Below are 19,712 nucleotides of genomic sequence, written 5' to 3' on the forward strand. Positions count from 1 at the left end.
CTGTTAATGGACACCCTGGGTCTCCAAATAGTGATCCAGTATTGCCAGTTTGCACCGTTCTCTCTCCTTTCTTTTATCCTGGAATCAGCTTCTCTATGAGCAAAATTATATCTTGAGTTACGCATGAAGCAGTGCAGAGCCCCCATGAGTAGCAGCCGCTGCAAAGATTTGCTGAACCTCTCTTTTTCCTAGCTTTGTTCTTTTCTAGCTGATACTGACTGGTTTTTGTGCAGCCCTTAACATGCAGGGAAGTTGAGTTGTCATCTTTGATACTGGTTTTCTTTCCTAGCATATTTTCTCCTGTTTGGCCCTTGTATCACATGTATTGTGGGAAGGCAGCATGTGGACCCCAGCAGTCGCCCTGCTTTGTCTGCACATATTGGTAAAACAGAAAACTCAAACCTCCCCTTAAAAAGCATTCTACTGTGTCAAAGTGATATGCAGGTACTAGTTAAAGCAAGAATCCTGTCAGTTACTTGACATGGCAAGAATTTAGGTAGCCAGATAAATCCCAACTGCCCAGACCTTGTCTAGACTCTGAATGTACACAGTGTTTTGTGATGGTTTTAGTTACTCTCACTGGATCCTGAAGTCAGTGAAAAACTTTCTAGCCTGGCTAATATTACATACAGAGCTGGGCAAAGATCTCTACAGTTCAACAGTAAATTAATTCACTTTTTTATTAAGAAAATAAATATCTTCTGACACTGTTTCGAGCTCATTTTGCTCAGAGTATTGTCTAAACCAGAGCACAATGTAAGTTGTTTGTGGGTAGCAGATATTGAAGGAATAAATTGTGATTTTGATCCAAGGTACTTGATTCCAGATATTATTCATGCTGTCAGTGAGTGGATGCTATAGAACTACAAAAATTATCTAATGTGCTTGTATTTCAGGCTGTTTGCAGTTTCAGCAGGCAACTTATAACCCATCAGTTTATCAAGAGCATTCAATAAAGTTTTTGGCAAGCTAAGTACAGTATATTTGAAGAACTCATAGACTTCAATTTATGGATTAAAAAGAAGGTTTAATTAATGAAGTGTCCATAAATTTAGTCACAGCTCTTGTCTTAGCTCTTCAGCAGAGCATATATGATGTTGTCATCCCATCTGCTTTTGACAAAATGTTGTCTGATGTTATCCTTCCTAATGCCTGGTTATTTTATTTCCTCAAATTGTTTACAGTGTTTGTGAACTCGGGCTTCTGAGTGCTGCATGAAGCAAAGCTGAAGTCTGTGGAGTGTGCCAGGTTAATACTGATCCAGCTATTTACAGGGAAGCTGTAAGAAATGGAAAGGTTACAGTTGTCATTCACCATTGTGGGTTTGCAGTGTAAATAACGAAGTGGCATTTGCTTAGTATTTCCATTTTTAAGATTTTCATATGATCGCAACAGGGAAAAAAATATATGAAAAAGGATTTCATGAGACTTCCAAAGCTGATTCTTATCCTCATTTTTAGTTTCTACAGACTGTACCCTGTGGCTGTAATAATGCTTTCTGTGGTCAAGGCTGTTCAGTCAGTGTTCTCACTTTCCTCCCTTTATTCTGAAATATGTCTCTTCTAAAACTTGGTCTCTGATTGAAGACAGGACAGAAGCCATTACTGTGGCACTTCTGTTACTCAGAATTATTCTGATGAGTGTAAATGTCTCAGGGGAAGGAAACAGCATTGGTTCTTCTTGTGACCAGACACGTTAGCCACTTTTAAATCAGCTCAGCAAGGCATGGTGACTGGAGAGTATGGATGACCTGAGGAGGCTGAACTGAGGGTTGTTTCTGCCACGGTGGTCAGCTTCCCATGTTAGCAGCTTTGTGGTCAGCTGAAGTTCTTGTCTTCTCTGAAGCTTCATGACTTGCAGGAAGGAGGGGAGAAAAAATGCGACTTTAAGCATTGCCCATTCTGTGGAGGGGAAGCTGTGCTGGTAGAGTAGTCCCACAGACAGCCTATACGAGTGCTGACAGTCTAGGTGGCTGTAGGTAGTTCGAGCAGGTGCAAACATTCTGCCTCTTCTCAACCCCTTTCCTCTTAAGAGGCTGTATCTGTAGCACCAGGGTTTGCTGTCACTGGAGCGTATTTTGTTGTGCTACAGAGTCGATAGAAAAGAACAATGCTGCTGGTTCACTGCAAGCTGCTCATGTCTGTGGGACATAAAAACCATAGCTGTACAAAAGCATGGGAGTATGGTAGTTAACTTCCCACCCTGAAATAGGAAATGGCTTTTGAACACCATAATCAACAGCAGTGATGCAGTATGGGGCTTATTAGTGCTTAGTTAGGAGGAGGTCATTGTGGCTAAACACTTTGGGAGAAACCCAACACCCACGTAAGTGAGCACATTCTATTGGTTTCATCAGTGTTGCACAATGGCAGAGTTTGACCCATAATAACTATGAGAGTGAGATCATTATTAAGAAAATTGGAGTGAACTGAAAACTGTTTAAGCCTGATTTCCCACACTTTGGTGTGAAGGAAATTTTCATGATGCTTGTTGGGGGCGAAGGTACGTTTTGACTGGGTTTTTTCCCTCCCCATCCACATCTTTGGCATTTCTTCCACAACTGGACCGTAATACTCTAGTCGTTTCTTTGAAAGATGAGTCCCTGGCAGACACTGTGCCACCACACTTCCTTAAGCTGCTTGATTTTTATGGATTTTAAAATTATTCTATTACTTAAAGGACATGTTCTCAGGACTAAACAATCAATGAATCTAAAGTGTAGTTCTACTATTGCTGGTATGTAAGACACCTGAAAGACATTGGGTACCTGGCACAAAACTGGCTGCAGCTGTTCTGTGATGTTTTGTGGACTTTGAACTAGTTCTGTTTAGTTCCTGCATTTACAGAAAGTTTGGGCAGTCTTTTTCTCCTGAAATGTCTACTGTGGCATGTAGCTAAACACAAGGCAGTGTGTCAGCATGTGATCCAAGAGGAAGAAATACTTGAGCAGAGGTACTGCACTTATTTTTGGTCAAGAGAAAGAGGCATGGGAAAGGCTTTTTTGGTCTCTGATACCCTGTTTTGTAAAGATTGGAAACTGGCCTCCTATAGTGTAGAACAAACGCCTTCCTGTTTGGAGAATAATATGAACTCCAGGCAAATGGATCTTGATTTGTATTCTTTGTTGTTCATATAAAAGTTTTATGTGTGCTTTGAGATTTTTAGATTTGGAAGTGTCATTCTTAGCATAATGTAGTTTCTCTGTGCCTGTGTGTTATGATCACAGGCCTTTACACAAGCATTTTGCCAGAACACATTACTGATACAACATTTTCCTGAGTATAATTACATTCTGCTAGGAAATTTGAATTCTCTCCATATCCTAATGGCTGCTGAAAGACTCTCCTGAGATTTGAGCTTGGATTGTGAAGGTGTCTCTGACCTTGTATTCTTGGGTTTTTTCTGTCTATAAGAGTGGAAATACTATTATTCATACCAGTGGCTGCAAAATCAGTTAATGGGCAGTAACTGTTGATGAGAGGGAATTGAGTGAAAAGCACAGCTGAACCCAGGATAGTGACAGCTTGATCAGAATAGTCTCTTTACAGTAGATCAAACATGAATAATTTCCTGCCTGTTGCATCATTTTAGTTAAGTAATTGGAAATCCTACTGATCTATGCAGGGCTTAGAATAACACAGTCTCAGTGGCAGGGCTGTGATTTCTGCAAAGAGGTATTGTTCCTGATTTGTATTAGAACAGGAGCCACCCATCTCTAAAACTGAGCTTGTATTAGCACCACGTCAGGAAATCCTCTGATGTGGGTCTGGTATGGGTGAGCAGAACTCTACATGACGTTGAGCTCACTGATAAAATTTTAAGTGTGTCGATTTAGTGTTGCTGTGAACACTGCTTCAAGAGCTTAGATCCCTTCTGTCACTGCATTTTGCAAAAATCTTTCATCGACTTGCTGTCTAAAAGAGGGTCATGAGCATCACCAACCAAAAAATCTGAGGAATCCACCTGAGATGCTATTGAAAGATCATCTTTCTCTTCCCCCTCCCCCACCTTCCCAGTTTCATTGCCCTGTGTGTGACTGGTTCTTCTGATTCTTCTCAATGGGTCTCTGTTGCTTCCCTCATATTTGCCATCCACCGATTAGGAGTATAAATCCTACTTCAGGGGACTGAAAACCTAAGATATAACAGGATCTGGAACAGGAAATGAGCTTATTCTTCCACTCAGCAAGAACCAAGAAGCACCTCTTCAGAGCAGAAAAATTGTATAGACACAGTCTCAACAGCAGCTGACCAAGCTGAAACTCAGAAGAGGAAGAAGTTGGCAGTACAGCTCTTCAGGTGCTGGATTTGCTATAATTAAATATTTAGCCTGTGCTGCAGTGTGAGGGCTCCAGGACATGCAAGTGCTATAGACCAAAGTTTCTTGAATTTAATGACTGTTTTGTGTATCATTTCATGCCCTTCTCAGGTGAAAAATCGGGTAAGTCATCTGAAGTCTCTCATGCAGAAACATCAATGTGTCAGGTCACCTGTTGTGTAAAGTTAGCTTGGCGTTGTCATGGTTAGTAACTTGGACAGCCTGGGATTTGAGGTCCTATTAGATTTCAGTCAAGGTCTAAATCAGAGATAAATTTTGACTACTGATGAAATGTATTTGATTTATCATCCTGTGGCTGATCAACATGTGCACATACATGTGCTTTCACACCTCACTGACACTCCACTCTTCAATTATGTGTGAATCTAAGTGATTTATTTTTTACCTGTCAGTTTTATGGGACCTTTTAAGCAGTTAGTCCACGTAGTTTTATAAACAAGCTGGTGAATGAATTCTCCCAGCATCTTGATGTGGTGGACAAGATGTACCAGTACCTTGTGCCCAACTTTAGCAAAAAATAAACTATGTAGAGAAATTTGAAAATTCTTTGAATCACATAAGAGGTTAACAGAACAGCTAAATCTGGAATTTAGAGTTCCTGACTCTTCATTCTGTGGTCTTGTTCACTTTTTACCACCTATAATGGATAAACTGTTATGTTTTGAGACAGAGGTAAGTGCAATTGTTTATTTTTTAAATGACAGTTTTAAAAAAGCAGAAACTTTGAAGCATTGCTGGCAAGAGTATAGTCACAGTACTTGTCCTAAACAGGATCTGAACTTCCACCTAGATGTAATTATGTATTTGCTCTGTAATGGATGCAGTATTGAAAGATGTCCCAGTGCAGATGGTTATGGTGCAATGGTAAAGGAGATAATTCTGAAGTATTTAGACAAGCTGGTATCATGTTTTGCTGTCCTTGGTTATACTTTGAGACTTTTGGCTGTGGCAGTGTGGTAACAACATGCCTTTTGTTCAGCATGGTGCACGTGTAGTACGTTGGTTACTGGGCAGTGCTGCAGAAATTAAGGCAACTTGCAGTAGCGCTCATTTCAGCTGCACAGTTTCTGCTCCCGTTGGATGTGATGGTAGTGCCCATCACCCTGCTATGCTTCATTCTGCAGCTTATCATGAATTTCCTGCCTGACTGGAAGACTGCCTACTCCTTCCACATGCCCTTCTTTCTCACCTTTCATTCCTCCTGGAATCCTTTCAGAAGCAAGCACAGCACATTCTTGCTAATTTTCAAACAAATGTAAATAAGCATTTTACTCTTCCACCCATCCCTGTCTCTCTCTCTTTCTCTCTCTCTTCCATCTCCCTTTTCTCCTTCCATCCCTGGTGCAAGATGAGATCAGCTTGACAAGACTTAGTAACTGCTGTTCAAGAGCCTGGACTTGTGCCCGCTAAGTTGAGGGGAGGGAATGTAATCTTACCTGAGTCAGTGTATGGGCCTGTTGCCGATAGCCTCCCAAGTACTGCTTCACTGTCTAGGTAAGGGGTTAGATGGTAGAGGAAAGACCTGTGTTATTGTTGTTGTGACGCAATATGAAAATATGTTAATTTCATTCTGAGTGTTCAATTAGAGCAGTAGTACAGTAAGTACAGAATTACCTTTTCCAGTGGCCTAGATACAGTGGCAGTGTTCCTGAAAGTCTACCACAGATTTCTGTAAGAGTAGATTGGATCTTAATGGTGAATCTGTTTTCATTTGCCTTCATCGGCCACACTGCTTAATTCAAGATGCTAAACTGAGCGCTTCACATGGCCAGGTGCACAACTCTGCTTGAGGTGCATTTAATGACAGAAGAATACCTTCCATGAGATTCCGTTGTTTTGTCCAGCTATCAAAATCTTCAAGGGCCTCAGAAAAATTGCTACAGTCCAAAACCTATTTTCAAAAGCAGAAACTAACATTTGTCTCAAATTGCAGAGACTGGAGAAATGCTGACCAGAGTATTCAGAGAGGTAGAGCACTTGCAGCTGAAATTAATTTCTCCCTGTGAGATCAAGTCCAGCTGTTTCAAGTCAGATAGCCAAGAATCAAAGTTTCCACCATTCATTATGAAAAGCTGGGATTTAACCACTGGAGAGCTTTGAAAAATTCCAGCAAGAATGTTTGCAGATTTAAGTGCCTGAATGCCTCTTTGAGTATTTGAACCTAGGATTTATTTGCATATACGTCTCATAGGTACTTTCTCTTTCATTTAATCCATTCTCATGATACTTTTCCTGTGTTATTTGTGTAGTTGGTTAAAATGTTTCCATTGAAGCAGTGGAATTGGTGGAAAGTTGTCTAACCCTTCTTCCCTCCCTCCCTTTCTCAGTCTCTACAAGTAGAATTTCTCTTCATATTCTGCCCACTAACAAGTAGAATTTCTCTTCGTATTCTGCCCACTAACCTTAAGATTTTTCCCTCCTTTTCAGACTTTTGACATGAAATAATTGATTTACTCAGAGAGAAAAAGTTTTATTTGCTTTCCTCCATTTTTTCTATAGTTTTCTGTATTTTTCATTTAGCTTCTGCTCAGCCCTACATGCTGATGTAGCCTTAGCTCCATCTGCGCACCCAGCCTGCTCATCAGGTCACTGACCCGCCTTAGCATTCCTGAGCAATCAGTGAGATTCCTTTATGCAGCTATAATGGAGAGTTAGAGTCCTGTCCTTAGCCAGACACAAGCAGGTTAGAAATAAGTCTGCTTTTTCAATGAAGGCTTATTTCCCATATCCAATACATAGTAAATGACTCATTTGTACAGCGAAACTCCTTTTGGAACTAGAAACACTCTTTTTGGCCTTGCTGTCTTCCTAATATTTTGGACTCCTGCAAGAACGACTACCCGCATCTCTAATGATGTTTTTTTGACTTTACTCCTATGGAAGTCCCCAGAGGTGAGTTTGGGCCAGTGAATGAAAATATGAACAGAAAGCTGTAGAAACTGCCTTTACATTTCTAGAACACATAAAATTTTAGACCAAAAAAAAAAAAAAAGGTACTTGGATGTAAACAACAGGAGCTTTAAATACAGGAGTTGTTAATTTCAAGTTTGAATTTGATATAGTGATTAGAACTGAAATAAGTACTGGGTGAAGTAAAGCAGTGCTGAGTACAGCTGTGTTTTGATATGCATGAGAGCATGCCCTTGAATTGTGAGGTGGGGCGTTGCTATGCCATGTTATGGTGCTTTAAACCTGCTGTATTCTAAGCACCACACAGCTGCTTGCTCACTCCTCCTCTACCCTTAAGTGGGATGGGGGAGAGAATCGTAAGAGTTAGAAGTGAGAGCTTGTGGGTTGAGATAAAGACAGTTTAACAGGTAAAGCAAAAGCTGTACAGGCAAGCAAAGCAAAACAAGGAATTCATTCATCACTTTTCTATCGGCAGGCAGGTGTTCAGCCATCCCCAGGAAAGCAGAGCTCTATCACACATAACAGTTACTTGGGAAGACGAACACCATAACTTGGAACATTCCCCCCCCCTTCCTCCTTCTTTTTCCGCCAGCCTTACATGCTGAGCATGATGTCATATGGTATGGAATATCCCTTTGGCCAGTTGGGATCAGCTGTTCTGCCTGTGTGCCCTTGCAACTTCGTGTGCACCCCCAGCCTCCTCGCTGGTGGGGTGGGGTGAGGAGCAGAAAAGGCCTTGACTCTGTGTAAGCCCTGCTCAGCAGTAACGAAAACATCCCTGTGTTATCAGCACTGTTTTCAGCACGAACCTGTAGCATAGCCCCATACTGCTACTGTGAAAAACATTAACTCTGTCACAGTCAAACCCAGAACATGTACAGCTACCACTGGCAGAACAAATGACACAAAGCTGAGACTGAAGAATTTTAACTGATAGAAGCAACAATGTGATGGGTTTTTTGCAAATGGAAAGCAGTTCATTTTTCTGATGTTCAGTCCATAAACAGAAGACAGTGTAATATATAAGTGTATATACAAGTGTATATATAAGTGTATATACAAGACCAGCTGTATATGTTTATAAAACATCCACTTTTCAATAAATTATGAAGCAGTTTAGTGTAAGAAAGCAAAAATTAAAAGGTAGAAATTTTAGTATGAAATGTCTTGGAGTGTTAAGGCCAGTGTATTAGAAATCACTGATCATTTTTTTGGCCAATGCCATTTATACATATAAATCATTACCACTAAATGTTGTATTCCGAATTTGCTGTCTGTACATATTCCTTATTAATACTACTTGAGCTGATTTTTATGTTGCTGGAAAGGGTTGTGTCAAATGTGACTGCTTATTAAAAAGCTGAGCCCAGTATCTCTAACTTTTGAAACAAGAGCTGTGCTGTTCGTAAGCCCTTGGGGAACCTCAGTTCCATCTCCTGCTTTCAGACAAAGCTGCGGCAGCCCTAGAGCTGCGCAGCCGTTGGCTTGGTTAAACGTGCCATCTAGTGGGCAGCGGCTCATAGTTCAGTCAAAAAAAAAAAAAAATCCAGTGGACTTTTGGTGCATTTTTAAACCACCAGGGAAAATAAATGAAGGTTGACAAATCCTCCTCTTGTCTTCTTTTTCTCCCCATAAGTAACAGGCACTCATGGAACATTATTTGTTTCCAGAAATTCCATTGTTTATACTGTCTGTTGTGCACTCTCTGCTCCTAGGCTGTTTGCTGAATTCTAGATTGAAATCATCTGCTGTGGCAGAGTACTTGGGCAGAATAATTAGTGCTGTATTCACAGAGCTTCAGAAGTTGTATAGTAACACCACTATTACTACATGCATCTGAAATGTTGATTCTCAAAATTGGTTCAAACGCCTAGAACTACCCAGATTTCCTTGACACCCACTCCTTGCTGTCCCCAAGTATCCCTGTTGTTCACCTGCCCTTTATGTAGCTGCTAAACCTCGCTCTTGCACGAGTGGTGTGCAAATGGGATTTTGTGAAAACAGGGGCCACCAGAGCTGCCCAGTACCTTGGTGTGTAGTGCAGGCACCCAGGGTGTTGAAGACCCAGGGTTAAGCCCCTTGACTGGTTGTGTATTCTGACTTTGGATTCCTGTTGGTGCTGAGGTTTCCACTAAGTAAGAGTTTATGCTGGGATACTCATCCAAAACCCCTGCCTGTTCTTGGAAAACCCGCTAAGAAGCTGACTCCTGCCACACATGTGCCATTGTTTTACGTGTCACTGAAGTTTCGCTTTAATTGAATGTTCTCAGACTGTTTTCAGTTCCACGTAGCACATCACTCGCATTGCTGATACCAAGAGGGCGAAGGCATCCCTAGCAGTGTACACTGAAACAAACCCATCAGCTTTGAGATTGGGGCGGAGAGGGCTTCAGATGGTATAGTTTTGTCTCATGAAACATGGGAGAGGTTGCAGCTCACTGCCACAGCCTGTACTGTGTGTGCGTTGCCCTGCGGTATAACAGTCCTCATACATGCTCTTACCCTGTGCTAATATGGGGGCACCAAACCCCTACTGGAGGCAGTTGAGATGGAAAAGCTTGATTTAAAAATTGAAATAAAGTCATCTTGGTTGTTAATCAGGGAAGGAGTTATATGAGACAACCAACACCTGACAGCTTTGTAAAGGAAAAGAAATGTACTCTGAGGATCTTTGTTTTCTATATGTGATGTTTGCAAAATAAAGTTAAGCACTGAGGGTAACATTTTTGGGTTGCTTCTCTCTGGAGACACCTGTGTGATGTAGCCTGAGTCACTATTGCTCCAAGAACCATCTTAGATTTGAATCCCATCTAATCAAGTACTTGTCATCTTGATTTAAAAAGAGCTTCCTTTAGAATGTTGGCTTAAGGAAGGTCTAATTATTTTTTTGTCCCTTTCTCTTCTAGGATATTAAACACAACACTCTTTGAACTGTATGAAGCTCTAGGCAATTTTCCTGCCTTATGGGTCTTAAACATGCTGCTTGTGGTTCTTCAAATTCTGCACTGTTTTTGGTCTTACCTAATCATGAAGGCAGCCTACAAAGCTGTTTCAAAGGGCAAGGTAAGACAGCACAGTTCTGTTCCATGTTTAGTATTTTAACTTGTTCAATATCAGCTCAGGGTCTCTGACTTTTCAGTTACTTTTTCTTTCTAATTCATAACACATTGCTGACGATATGTGTCTTACGTAAACTCTTCTTTCCTTTCGTGGAAACTTTTTTTCACTCCTAACAAATGTCAGATAAGTTAATATACTCTTTATAGTAATTTTATTTATATGTGCTTCCACACTTCTTTTTTATAATCTGGTGCACTGAACCAAATTCCATTAGGGAAATGGTATTAAAAAAACCCCACAAATAAACTGCTTTCTTGGGACTGCCTGTTCATTTTTTCTTCTTTATAGTTGCTGTTAGCAAAATGTTCATTTCCCACCCGGTAGTGATAGTAGTAATAATACAAATTGAAATTCTGCTGTCTTTGCTAGTGGCAAAGTTAGAAATCACAGCCTCTTTTGAGTTTTGGTATTAATGAGGGCTGTGGACTTTCTTTCTAGGATTCCTACAGCATGACCATTTGGGATAAAATTTAGTGTCTTGCTGCCATTATTATATTTGACAGAGAGATAAAAGTCACAGAAATGCCAGCCCCATTACACTTGCTGTGCAGATACAGCATTCACATTCAGATGATGGAAGTAACAATTACAGGTCATGTAAAGTACAAGGTATTTTGCCCTTAAAGAGTAGAGTTCATGAACAGATATTACAGGAACGTGACCACCCCCAAAAATGAATAGGATTGTTCTGCACAGAAAACTGCTTTCTACAAACGTACTGGAGAGCTCAGCCTTGTACTGAACGGAGCCCAGAATCTGCCAGTCGTTCTGTATGAAAGACAGTGCATTCATGAACTGCACTTCGCCTGGAAGCCACCCTTCAATCTCCTCTGCTTTTAGCGATTATTAGCCTCAGGTGTCGTGTCTGAATTACACCAGTGACTTCAAAGAGTGCTTCGTATTCTCTCTTACTCCGCTTGTTTATCCCTTTCCCTTGTGCTGTGCTGGAAGGCTGGGAAGTGGAACCCCCTGCATGTAAGTTTCTTTAAATTTACGATGCAAAAGCTTTATTCTTCCTAATACTGGTGATTGTGGTGTTTTGGGTTTTTTAATTTGTTGCTTCTGCTTGGTATTTATCCATTGTTTGTGTTTATATATTTAAGTGAAGGCAATCTTCAAAGGCCCTTGCCTATGAATTGCCTAATACCATTCAAATCCACATCAATCTGTAGCATCTGGGAGCTATGATGTTACAACCTTTTTTACACACTTGTATCAGCAGGATAAGCTGCCGCTCTGTCACCATTCAGGAAGCATACTTGAGAGTGTAAGTCCTCTGCCTTGTAGTTAATTGTACAGAAGAAAATATAGACTGTGTGAGAGCAGAGTTAGACACTCGCAGTAAGACAGTGACCAGATTAAAGATGCATGTGTACAATATTTATACATGGAGGATTCTTCTTCCTTCAGATACAACTTCCTCATTTGCAACCCCATTCTTTTCATTTCTGCAGTAAAATAAGCAGTGTTTTCACAGCACATTACAGATATCTTACAGTAGATCTTCATCCTTAAGCATTGTTTTATTATTATTTTACTAGTATTCAACTCTGGAACAGCTCAGCTGATAAAGCAATTTATTATCATTAAATTTGTAATGATCACCTATTTCTTACTCTCTGTTATGCTTAGGAGTTTTATAAAGTTTCTGTAGAAATTACTCCAGTGGGTCAAAGAGAAACAAGTACTGCAAAATGCATTGCATTCTTATCAGGTTTTAAGTGCAAAGATCCTTGTATGCTGCTGCATTTTAAACATAAAGTGGATCACATGTTTAAGAGAAGTGGCTGCAGAATATAATCCTCTTTTGACCTCTTTCTGTTGATGATTTTTTTTTTTTTAACTTCATCTGATGTACTCTTACTAGTTTCGGAGATTTTTAAGATCAGACTGAGTAGAGCTCTGGGTAGCCTTGCCTGACTCCACAGCTGACCCTACTTTGAGCAGGAGATTGGTCACAGACTCCTTGAGGTTTCTTCTGACCTGGGTCATCCTGTGATCCTACGTGTTGGCAGTGCCATTGTTATCTCCCTGGGAAAAACATCCTATTAAAAACAGGGCAGACAAGACCTTTTCTTTGCAGGATTTTCTTTTCTGTTCCCCTTGTTTGCTCTTCTTAACCTGCCTGTTGTTGGCTTCCTCATGTTTTTACTTGTTTTGAGTGCAGGTGACTGAATGGGGTGAAGCAAAGTCAACTCAGGGATTCTGAAGGGACTCAGTACTCAGCTCTCAAACTTAGCAAACGTCATCTGTGACCTTCAAAGACCTCTAAAAAGGAGGGGAGCAAACCCCTTAACCTAAGGAACAGCATTCACCCAGTAAATGGGTAGAAACTGTCAGGAAGGAAGTCAGCTGGATATTAGCAGGAAATCCCTAGCAGTTAAATGAAAGTCAGCCTGTTTCTGAAACGGCTTTCCAGTGACATGATGGGGCAGACTGTGGAACTGCTCAAGTACGTTTGTGGTTACTGTGATAGGGTACTGAAGTGGACTCTGTCCAGTGTTTCCAAGCCCCGTTCTCATCACTTGCCTGAGGTCAGAGACTGGAGTTACCTGGTATGGTGAGTTATGTTTCAGCCAGTACTCCTGTCTTCTACTGTCAGCCTTTCAGCACTGTTCCCTGGACCCATGTGGCCTCTGGAGAGTAAGTTTGGAGGCGAAGGGGAGGAAGTTGGGGTTAATATTTTCTATTATCAGGTCAAAGAGAAACACCCCAAAGGAAGCACAGGAAATAAAGTTGTAGGAGGAAGATGGAGGGACGGGAGCTAGGCTGAACTTTGGAGCTTGGATTGTTGGTTACTTTAGTCCGTACACAACCCTTAGCTTGAGCACCATGCCCTCACTTGTATATACTATCTGCAGTGCACCAGTGCAGCGTTCTCACCCTGCCTTTGCACATGGCATGTGTGCACAAGTATCTGTGTTTGAAGTGAGTCCATGCAGACAAATCCAGAGAAATGTGCCAGAGCTGAGATTGCCTTCAAAGCTCAAATTGAAAAATGTTTGAATTCTCTGATTTTGACTTAAACCAAAAAGCTCAGGTGTTTCCTTCCAATCACCTACTACTTGCTTCTTTTTCAAATGCTACAGGTAGCAAAGGATGACCGAAGTGACATTGAGTCAAGCTCAGATGAGGAAGAAACAGTACCTCGCTCAAAGACCCTGCACAGCACTATCACCACTAATGGGACCGGTGGTGCCAATGGGACAAACGGGTATCTTACTGGTGGCACTTGCTCAGAGGAGCATTAATCCTTGAGTTCAATCGTGAGACATGAACAGAATGAACTGTTTGCTACTGGAAGTAAATTGTAAGTTGTGAATGCAGTTTCTTCATATAACTCAGCATCAGAAAAAATTAGGAGTATCAAAGCATTTTGATAGTGCACTGCCATATTTCCTGTTTGTGAATGAAGACAACACACCGTTCTGTATACGTAGGCATGCTGTATGTGTATGTAACTGACACAATGGGGGCAGTATTTTCACTTGTACTGTCTTTGAAATATTATTTATTTTGTATTCTTTTGGGAACTTCTGGACAAAAGGGAATATCCATTCTCAAACTTTTCTCTCTTGGGATTCTCGGTGGTAGAGAGCATCATGCTCAGATCTCTTCTGTCCATCCCTGTTGCTTTTCCTGAGTCTGCTATAAGTAATAGTTGCTTGATTTGTTACTTACAGTAAGATAGAACATAGCTTTAGAGATTCTACATCTGCTTCAGATATTTTTGCAATCTCTGTGTTTTAAAGTGCTGGTTTTGAAATTGCCTATCAAATCACAGTGGCCATTCCTCCAACATAAAGTTTTAAAACACTGGATTGATATTTTGAGTAGTAGGTAATGTGGTCAATTAGCGATTTGAGGAAAAAATTATTGTAACTGTGGGGTATTATTTTAGCGTAATTGAAAATTCAATTTGGTGGTTAATTGCATTAGAAGTAGATTTGATTAGTTGTGCAAATACCCAAAAGCATTGATGTCAACAATTAGGATAAACTCATTCTCACTTTTTTTTTTTGCCTTGCAATTTTTGACCTCTACAGATTTTAACTTTTTGCAGAGATTCTGTGTTGAAAGATGTTTGTTCAAGTGCACCACTGCAATTCCAGACCTCACTCCTGAAGCTGTTCTTTCAGGTTCAGATGGATGAGAGCAGAGGTGTAATGGAAAAACAGCAGATGAAAGTTCATTGTTTCCTCGGACACAGTTCAGTTGAGGTATCATTCTTACAATTATTGCCACTTTCTTGGTAGGGTGAAGAGTGAGAAGGCAGAATATCATACGTTACTACAAGTAGTTTATTTTAAATGCATGAAAACTTGAGCAAAATTCACTTAACATAATTCACAGCAAACTTTGATTGCTTAGTGGTATTTCATCACATCTAGAAATAAAATGAAGGGTGTCTGTAAAATAATTTTACACTCCTTTTTCATTTAAGATTTATGAATTGTGTCCCAGAGAAGACAAAGTAACACCCAAATTAAACATCTTTTTAATCACTATGTACACATTTCTTCCAGTCTCTAGATTAAAGTTTGATGTAGGATGCTAAGGATCATACAACTCTTGCAGGACACTCTCCTGTGATTTGTGACAGCAGTGCCAAAAGTAGGTGAGGTTCTTGGGTAACAGACTCTATGCAACCTACTGTTCAACAGTATTGTGTATGTGCACACAAAACCAATGTGCTTATAGACCAAAGACTTACATATATATTAAAAGGAAAAGAAGGAAAAAAAAAAGGAAGGAACAAACCAGGAAAAAAATTTAACAGTGTGTCTTTTTATACACAAAGCGATTGGAGTGCCGTGTTCAGCTGGAACTCTAAGCCAGGAAATGTTTGATTCCTTCCACCTATGCAAGTAGCAAAATATTGATGGTTTTTGATGCCATAAAACAGGTTTAAAGGCTCTGTTTTATACAGACTCCATTGAAGAAAGTTGTGTTGCCACTTCTTTCTTTTGAAAAAATGAGATTTGTCCTATTTTGCTGTTCACTCTTGAAAACTTCTGAAACCTTTATTATTATTAGGGACCCTTGTGTGTTAGCAAAAAATGTGCTAAAAGTAAGGGCAGAATGGCATGAATAAAAACAGTAACTCCACCTAGTAGACAATAAAGGTAAGGAAACTGAAAAATTTTAAATCTTGGAAGGAGCACTGCCAGTTTTACTGTAGACAGAGCATCTTTTTAAAAAGCCAGGTAACCTTTCAGCTGCCTATTCAGCAGCTGCATAGCTTATATGTCTATGAATATATCTGAGGGTCCAAGGGAGTCTTATTTAAATCTCCTCCTCCCCAGACGGTTTCTCTGCCTCTAATTTTTCTCATCTGTCTTCAGTGTTTCTCATTCCATACACTTATCTGCAGAGCAGGTTATACTGATTGCAGCAGAACGTATGCCATCCATGGGATTTGAAGTCAGAATTGTTTAATAATTACTGTCCAGATGATACCGAGTTTTTAAAACAAAACCATCCTGGGATATACTGAATGAATTGAACGTTATAATTTCTGAAATCTGACCCACTAAGATGGTAATTAAGAATAACAGTTTAACTAGACCTCTTTCATGGTGTTGATTACTACCTCCACCGGACCATTTCCCTTCTGGAAAGATGGTTACACAAATGGCATTCTGGCAAAATGTTTTCTTACATGGGCACAGAATGTTGCTTTGAACTGTCAGTGTACACAACATCGTTTACATACAGTAGTATGTGGAAATGGGATAAGAGTAAGGAAAAATTGAGGACTCTGCTAAACTTTACTGAACAATCACTAAACTTTCATGCCACAATTTTTTAATGGAAGTTCAAAATTCACACTTTTTTTTTTTCTGTCCTTCATAGGAAGGACCAAGTGTTTTAGTGATCGTATGTGGCAGTGTGTTCTGGTTCGTTGCTTTAACTAATGGATGCCAAAACTTTGGCTTCATCTTCCACTCTGCAGAGAGTGTTGTGCAACTATTTCCTTTTGCATTTGAATTTGTTTCTCTGACAAAGAGCTTTGCAAGGTGCTTTTGGAGGCCATCAAGTATTTAGAGGATAATCACACTTATTCCAAAATTTTGATTGAAATTGTTCATATGACTCATGGTAAATGTGAGATCTTAAAAGGTATATTCATACCTTTTGAAGAATTGTCATTTTAGTAATTTCAGAAATTAGGGTTTGTAGTCTATAACCTATTTGTCTTCAACTTCTATGCTCCCTTTTTATGGTACAGTACACAACGCAGTGGCTGAGATGTTGAAGTATAAAAATGAGGAAATATGATATGTAGAGTTTATTAGTAAATAGTAAGAATTTGTCTTCTCTCCTTAGCCAGCCTGGAATATAGTAAAATAAGATTCAGGTCTCCTTTTGTTTACTTTTTCCAATATTGGCATATTTTTTATCAAAAGAAAAATACATGGTGGTTTGTTGTGGGGACTTTGTTTTTTAGGGTTTTTTTCCCATAAAAAACAAACATTGCAGAAAATGGTAGAAATATCTGATCAAACAACAAGGGGAGGACGTTGGAGTCTTTTGGATCTTTGTCAATGTGAAATAGTGCTAGTTCTAAAATACCAAAGTGTCCCATGCTGTTTCCTTGTTGTCATTTTGTAATTTTTTCTATGTGTTATTTATTTAATGATTCCAGCAGAATTTGAACAGGTGTCACAGCTTCATATGCTCCTATCAGCCTCTGACCATGTTGTGCGATTGCCAGTGTCAAATCCTTTTTCTGAGACCCAAGCACATGCACTAAAGCTTTGCTTACAGTGAAGTGATTCTTGTCTTACATCTGTATCTGTTTCAAGTGCAAATCACTTTCTGGTTCTGAGTGGCACACGGTGGTGAAAGCCATTACCCTGCAGGAAATGTCAGTGACGATCAACGCAGGTTGATTTCGACACCATGTGTGTTTTATGCAGAGTATTCTAGTAGGAAGCCTCGTGCCTGTTCATTCATCTCCTCATTACTGCAGCCTTCCATATTCTCGGAGAAATATGGGCTGCCATTGGTTTTCTACAGTTGATGCTTTGGTATTTTTTTAACCTCTTTGCTACAACTCATTTTTGTATGTCTTCTATTGTCTACTTCTTGTGACATTTGTGTGAGAGGAGCTATTGAGTACTTTTTACCCTTCTTGTAATGTAGACCCTATTAGGCCTAACTTCAGTGTTCTGCAAACTACAGTTGCCTTTAAAACATAAGCAAAACCAGTTTGTATTACTTGTTTTGACTGGTTTTGGTTTGGAACAGGGACCTAATGGGAACTTCAGTAAGACAACCTTATTCTTTTTGTCTTTTCTTTTTAAAAGCACTAGTGGAAGTTTGGAAAAGTGGTGTATGTGCATAGCCTTTAAATTGCAAAGAATTCTGATTGTAGTTGCAATGAAAACACAGTGTTTGAGTGTGTCTGTACAGAATTCTCAGTATTTGAAATTGCTTTCAATTAAAAAAACTGTAGGAAATACTAGGAAATTATGTTTCAGAGCCGTATCAATGATCACGTCAGATAACAGACCAAAATTACTTTCTTACATGACCATATTGCATCTGTGCAACAAAACACATTTTCTGGCTTCTGTTGAGCTTCAGCTTCTTGCAGTCCTGGGGTTTAACTTTCATACATGAGTTCTCATACCGTACTGTGCAGGTTGACTGCCTGTTGCAAGTCAGGGTGAGGCAGATGGCACTATTTCACCTGTGTTTTCATGACAGTCTTGTGCTTGAGCAACTCTTTCAGAAATGCAGTGATTTGTAGGAACTCCACTGTCCCAGGCACAGTGATGTACTAGCTAGAATCCTTCCATGTAAAGCTGTTGTGTAGAACTTTGGGGGTCATTTTGTGTTTAACTCGGTTGGGTTTGGGTTTGTTTGGGTTTTGGTTTTGTTTTTTTTTTTAATATGGAAAATAATTTATCCTCATAAAATCTCTGGAACCAATCAGTATTGTGGGCTATTTCAATTTGGAGACACTTTCATAATAAACATAAATATTAGGAATGTAGTGTCGGTTTTCTTCTCTTTTCTGTGAAATGCAAACAATGTTTTCCTTTGTTTTAGCTCAAAGATTGTTATCCACACTGGAGACTCCAGCATTTTTAGAGCAGATCCAAGTATGTCTTTGCTCAAATCATCACTGTGGTATTTAATGTTTCTTTTTATATGAAACTTTTTGTAATGGTGTTAGAAGAACAAGTTCTCTCTATACAAATGAAAATATTTTTATTTAAAAGAAGGTATTTTGCTAGGATTTCAAAAGTAAAATTTTGCATGTCAGTCATTTCTGAGTGTCCGGCTGGACCCACTTTGGAAAAACTGCCTTTTTTCAATCTACACAAGTAGTTTCTTGGAAGTAGATGTTCACTGAGATGTTTCAGGCTAGACTGTCAGTAGGCAAAACGCCACCTACTGACCACTTGTGGAAATGAGAGAAGAGGCCACTGTTGTGCAGTGGTTCTCCTGAGAAACAGCTGCAGCTCTTGACTTTGTCCAAGGAAGCTGCATCTTTGAGCTCTACCATTACAGTCGACCAAATCTGCTTGCTGATTTTTGATAGGGTTCTGTGTTTTTTCACTGCTATTAAAAGGAGGAGGGATAAAGCTTTTTTTTTTTTTTTATTTAAGGAGCTGTCCATGTGTAGCAGTGCACTGAGCTGGAATTGCTTTCATACACTCACTGAAGTAACACCTACAAAATGCCATTGTCAGGAAGGCTCCAGTGCAGCAGTAAAAGTTGATGAGGAAATACTAATAAATGGGATGCATGAAGATACTCTACAACTTCAGCAGAAAACTGAAGTAACAGTTCTCGTAACACAAATACTGGTTATATAGGAATCTCCACACATCAGTTGAAGTTTGCTTCCGGAAGAGAAGTGTGCCTGGGGATTTGCATTGTGTTTGAAGAACTAATTGCTGTAGTTGTTAATATGTCTCTGTGATAATACATAGAGAGAAGCTTGTAATGCATTTAATATGGCATTTAAGAAGATATTTAATTATGTGGGAATTTGTTCAATGCTATGTCTGATGTCTTTTGCTTCCTATTCCACGTACACCCCTCAACTTACACAGCACAAAGGGGAGCCACTGTGTACAGAAAATGGCTCAGAGTAATGTGAAAAAGCATTAATTTTTTTATATACTGCCTTTAAGTCTGTAAAGGTCCCTCTCTACAAGAAACACAGTAGTTCTCAGAAGAAGACAGGAGCTGCTTTAGAAGAGCTAAAAGCTGGTGCCAGAGTCTCCTGCGGTACAGAAGGTGAGTGGAAGGAATCCACATATGTAACTGTGCTGGATGGGCAACTTGCTGCATGATTCAGTAGCTCATCATGCTGTGATGGA

The 19,712-nt window shown here is 39.8% G+C and overlaps 1 protein-coding gene across 1 annotated transcript in view; it reads left to right on the top strand.

Moving 5' to 3' along the window:
• The window catches only part of LOC104513181 (ceramide synthase 6-like), a gene marked incomplete at its 5' end in the record, with an annotated part of 33,095 nt that extends 19,476 nt beyond the window's left edge, over window positions 1-13,619 (top strand). The window contains 3 exons of the mRNA XM_010156455.1: window positions 10,155-10,311; window positions 11,320-11,343; window positions 13,458-13,619. Coding sequence (XP_010154757.1) covers window positions 10,155-10,311; window positions 11,320-11,343; window positions 13,458-13,619 — 343 coding nt within the window. The remainder of the gene's footprint in view (window positions 1-10,154; window positions 10,312-11,319; window positions 11,344-13,457) is intronic.
• Between the last annotated feature and the right edge of the window lie 6,093 nt (window positions 13,620-19,712).

This window comes from Eurypyga helias, unplaced genomic scaffold, assembly GCF_000690775.1.
Source record: "Eurypyga helias isolate BGI_N326 unplaced genomic scaffold, ASM69077v1 scaffold6690, whole genome shotgun sequence".
In the NCBI taxonomy this organism is placed as follows: domain Eukaryota; kingdom Metazoa; phylum Chordata; class Aves; order Eurypygiformes; family Eurypygidae; genus Eurypyga; species Eurypyga helias.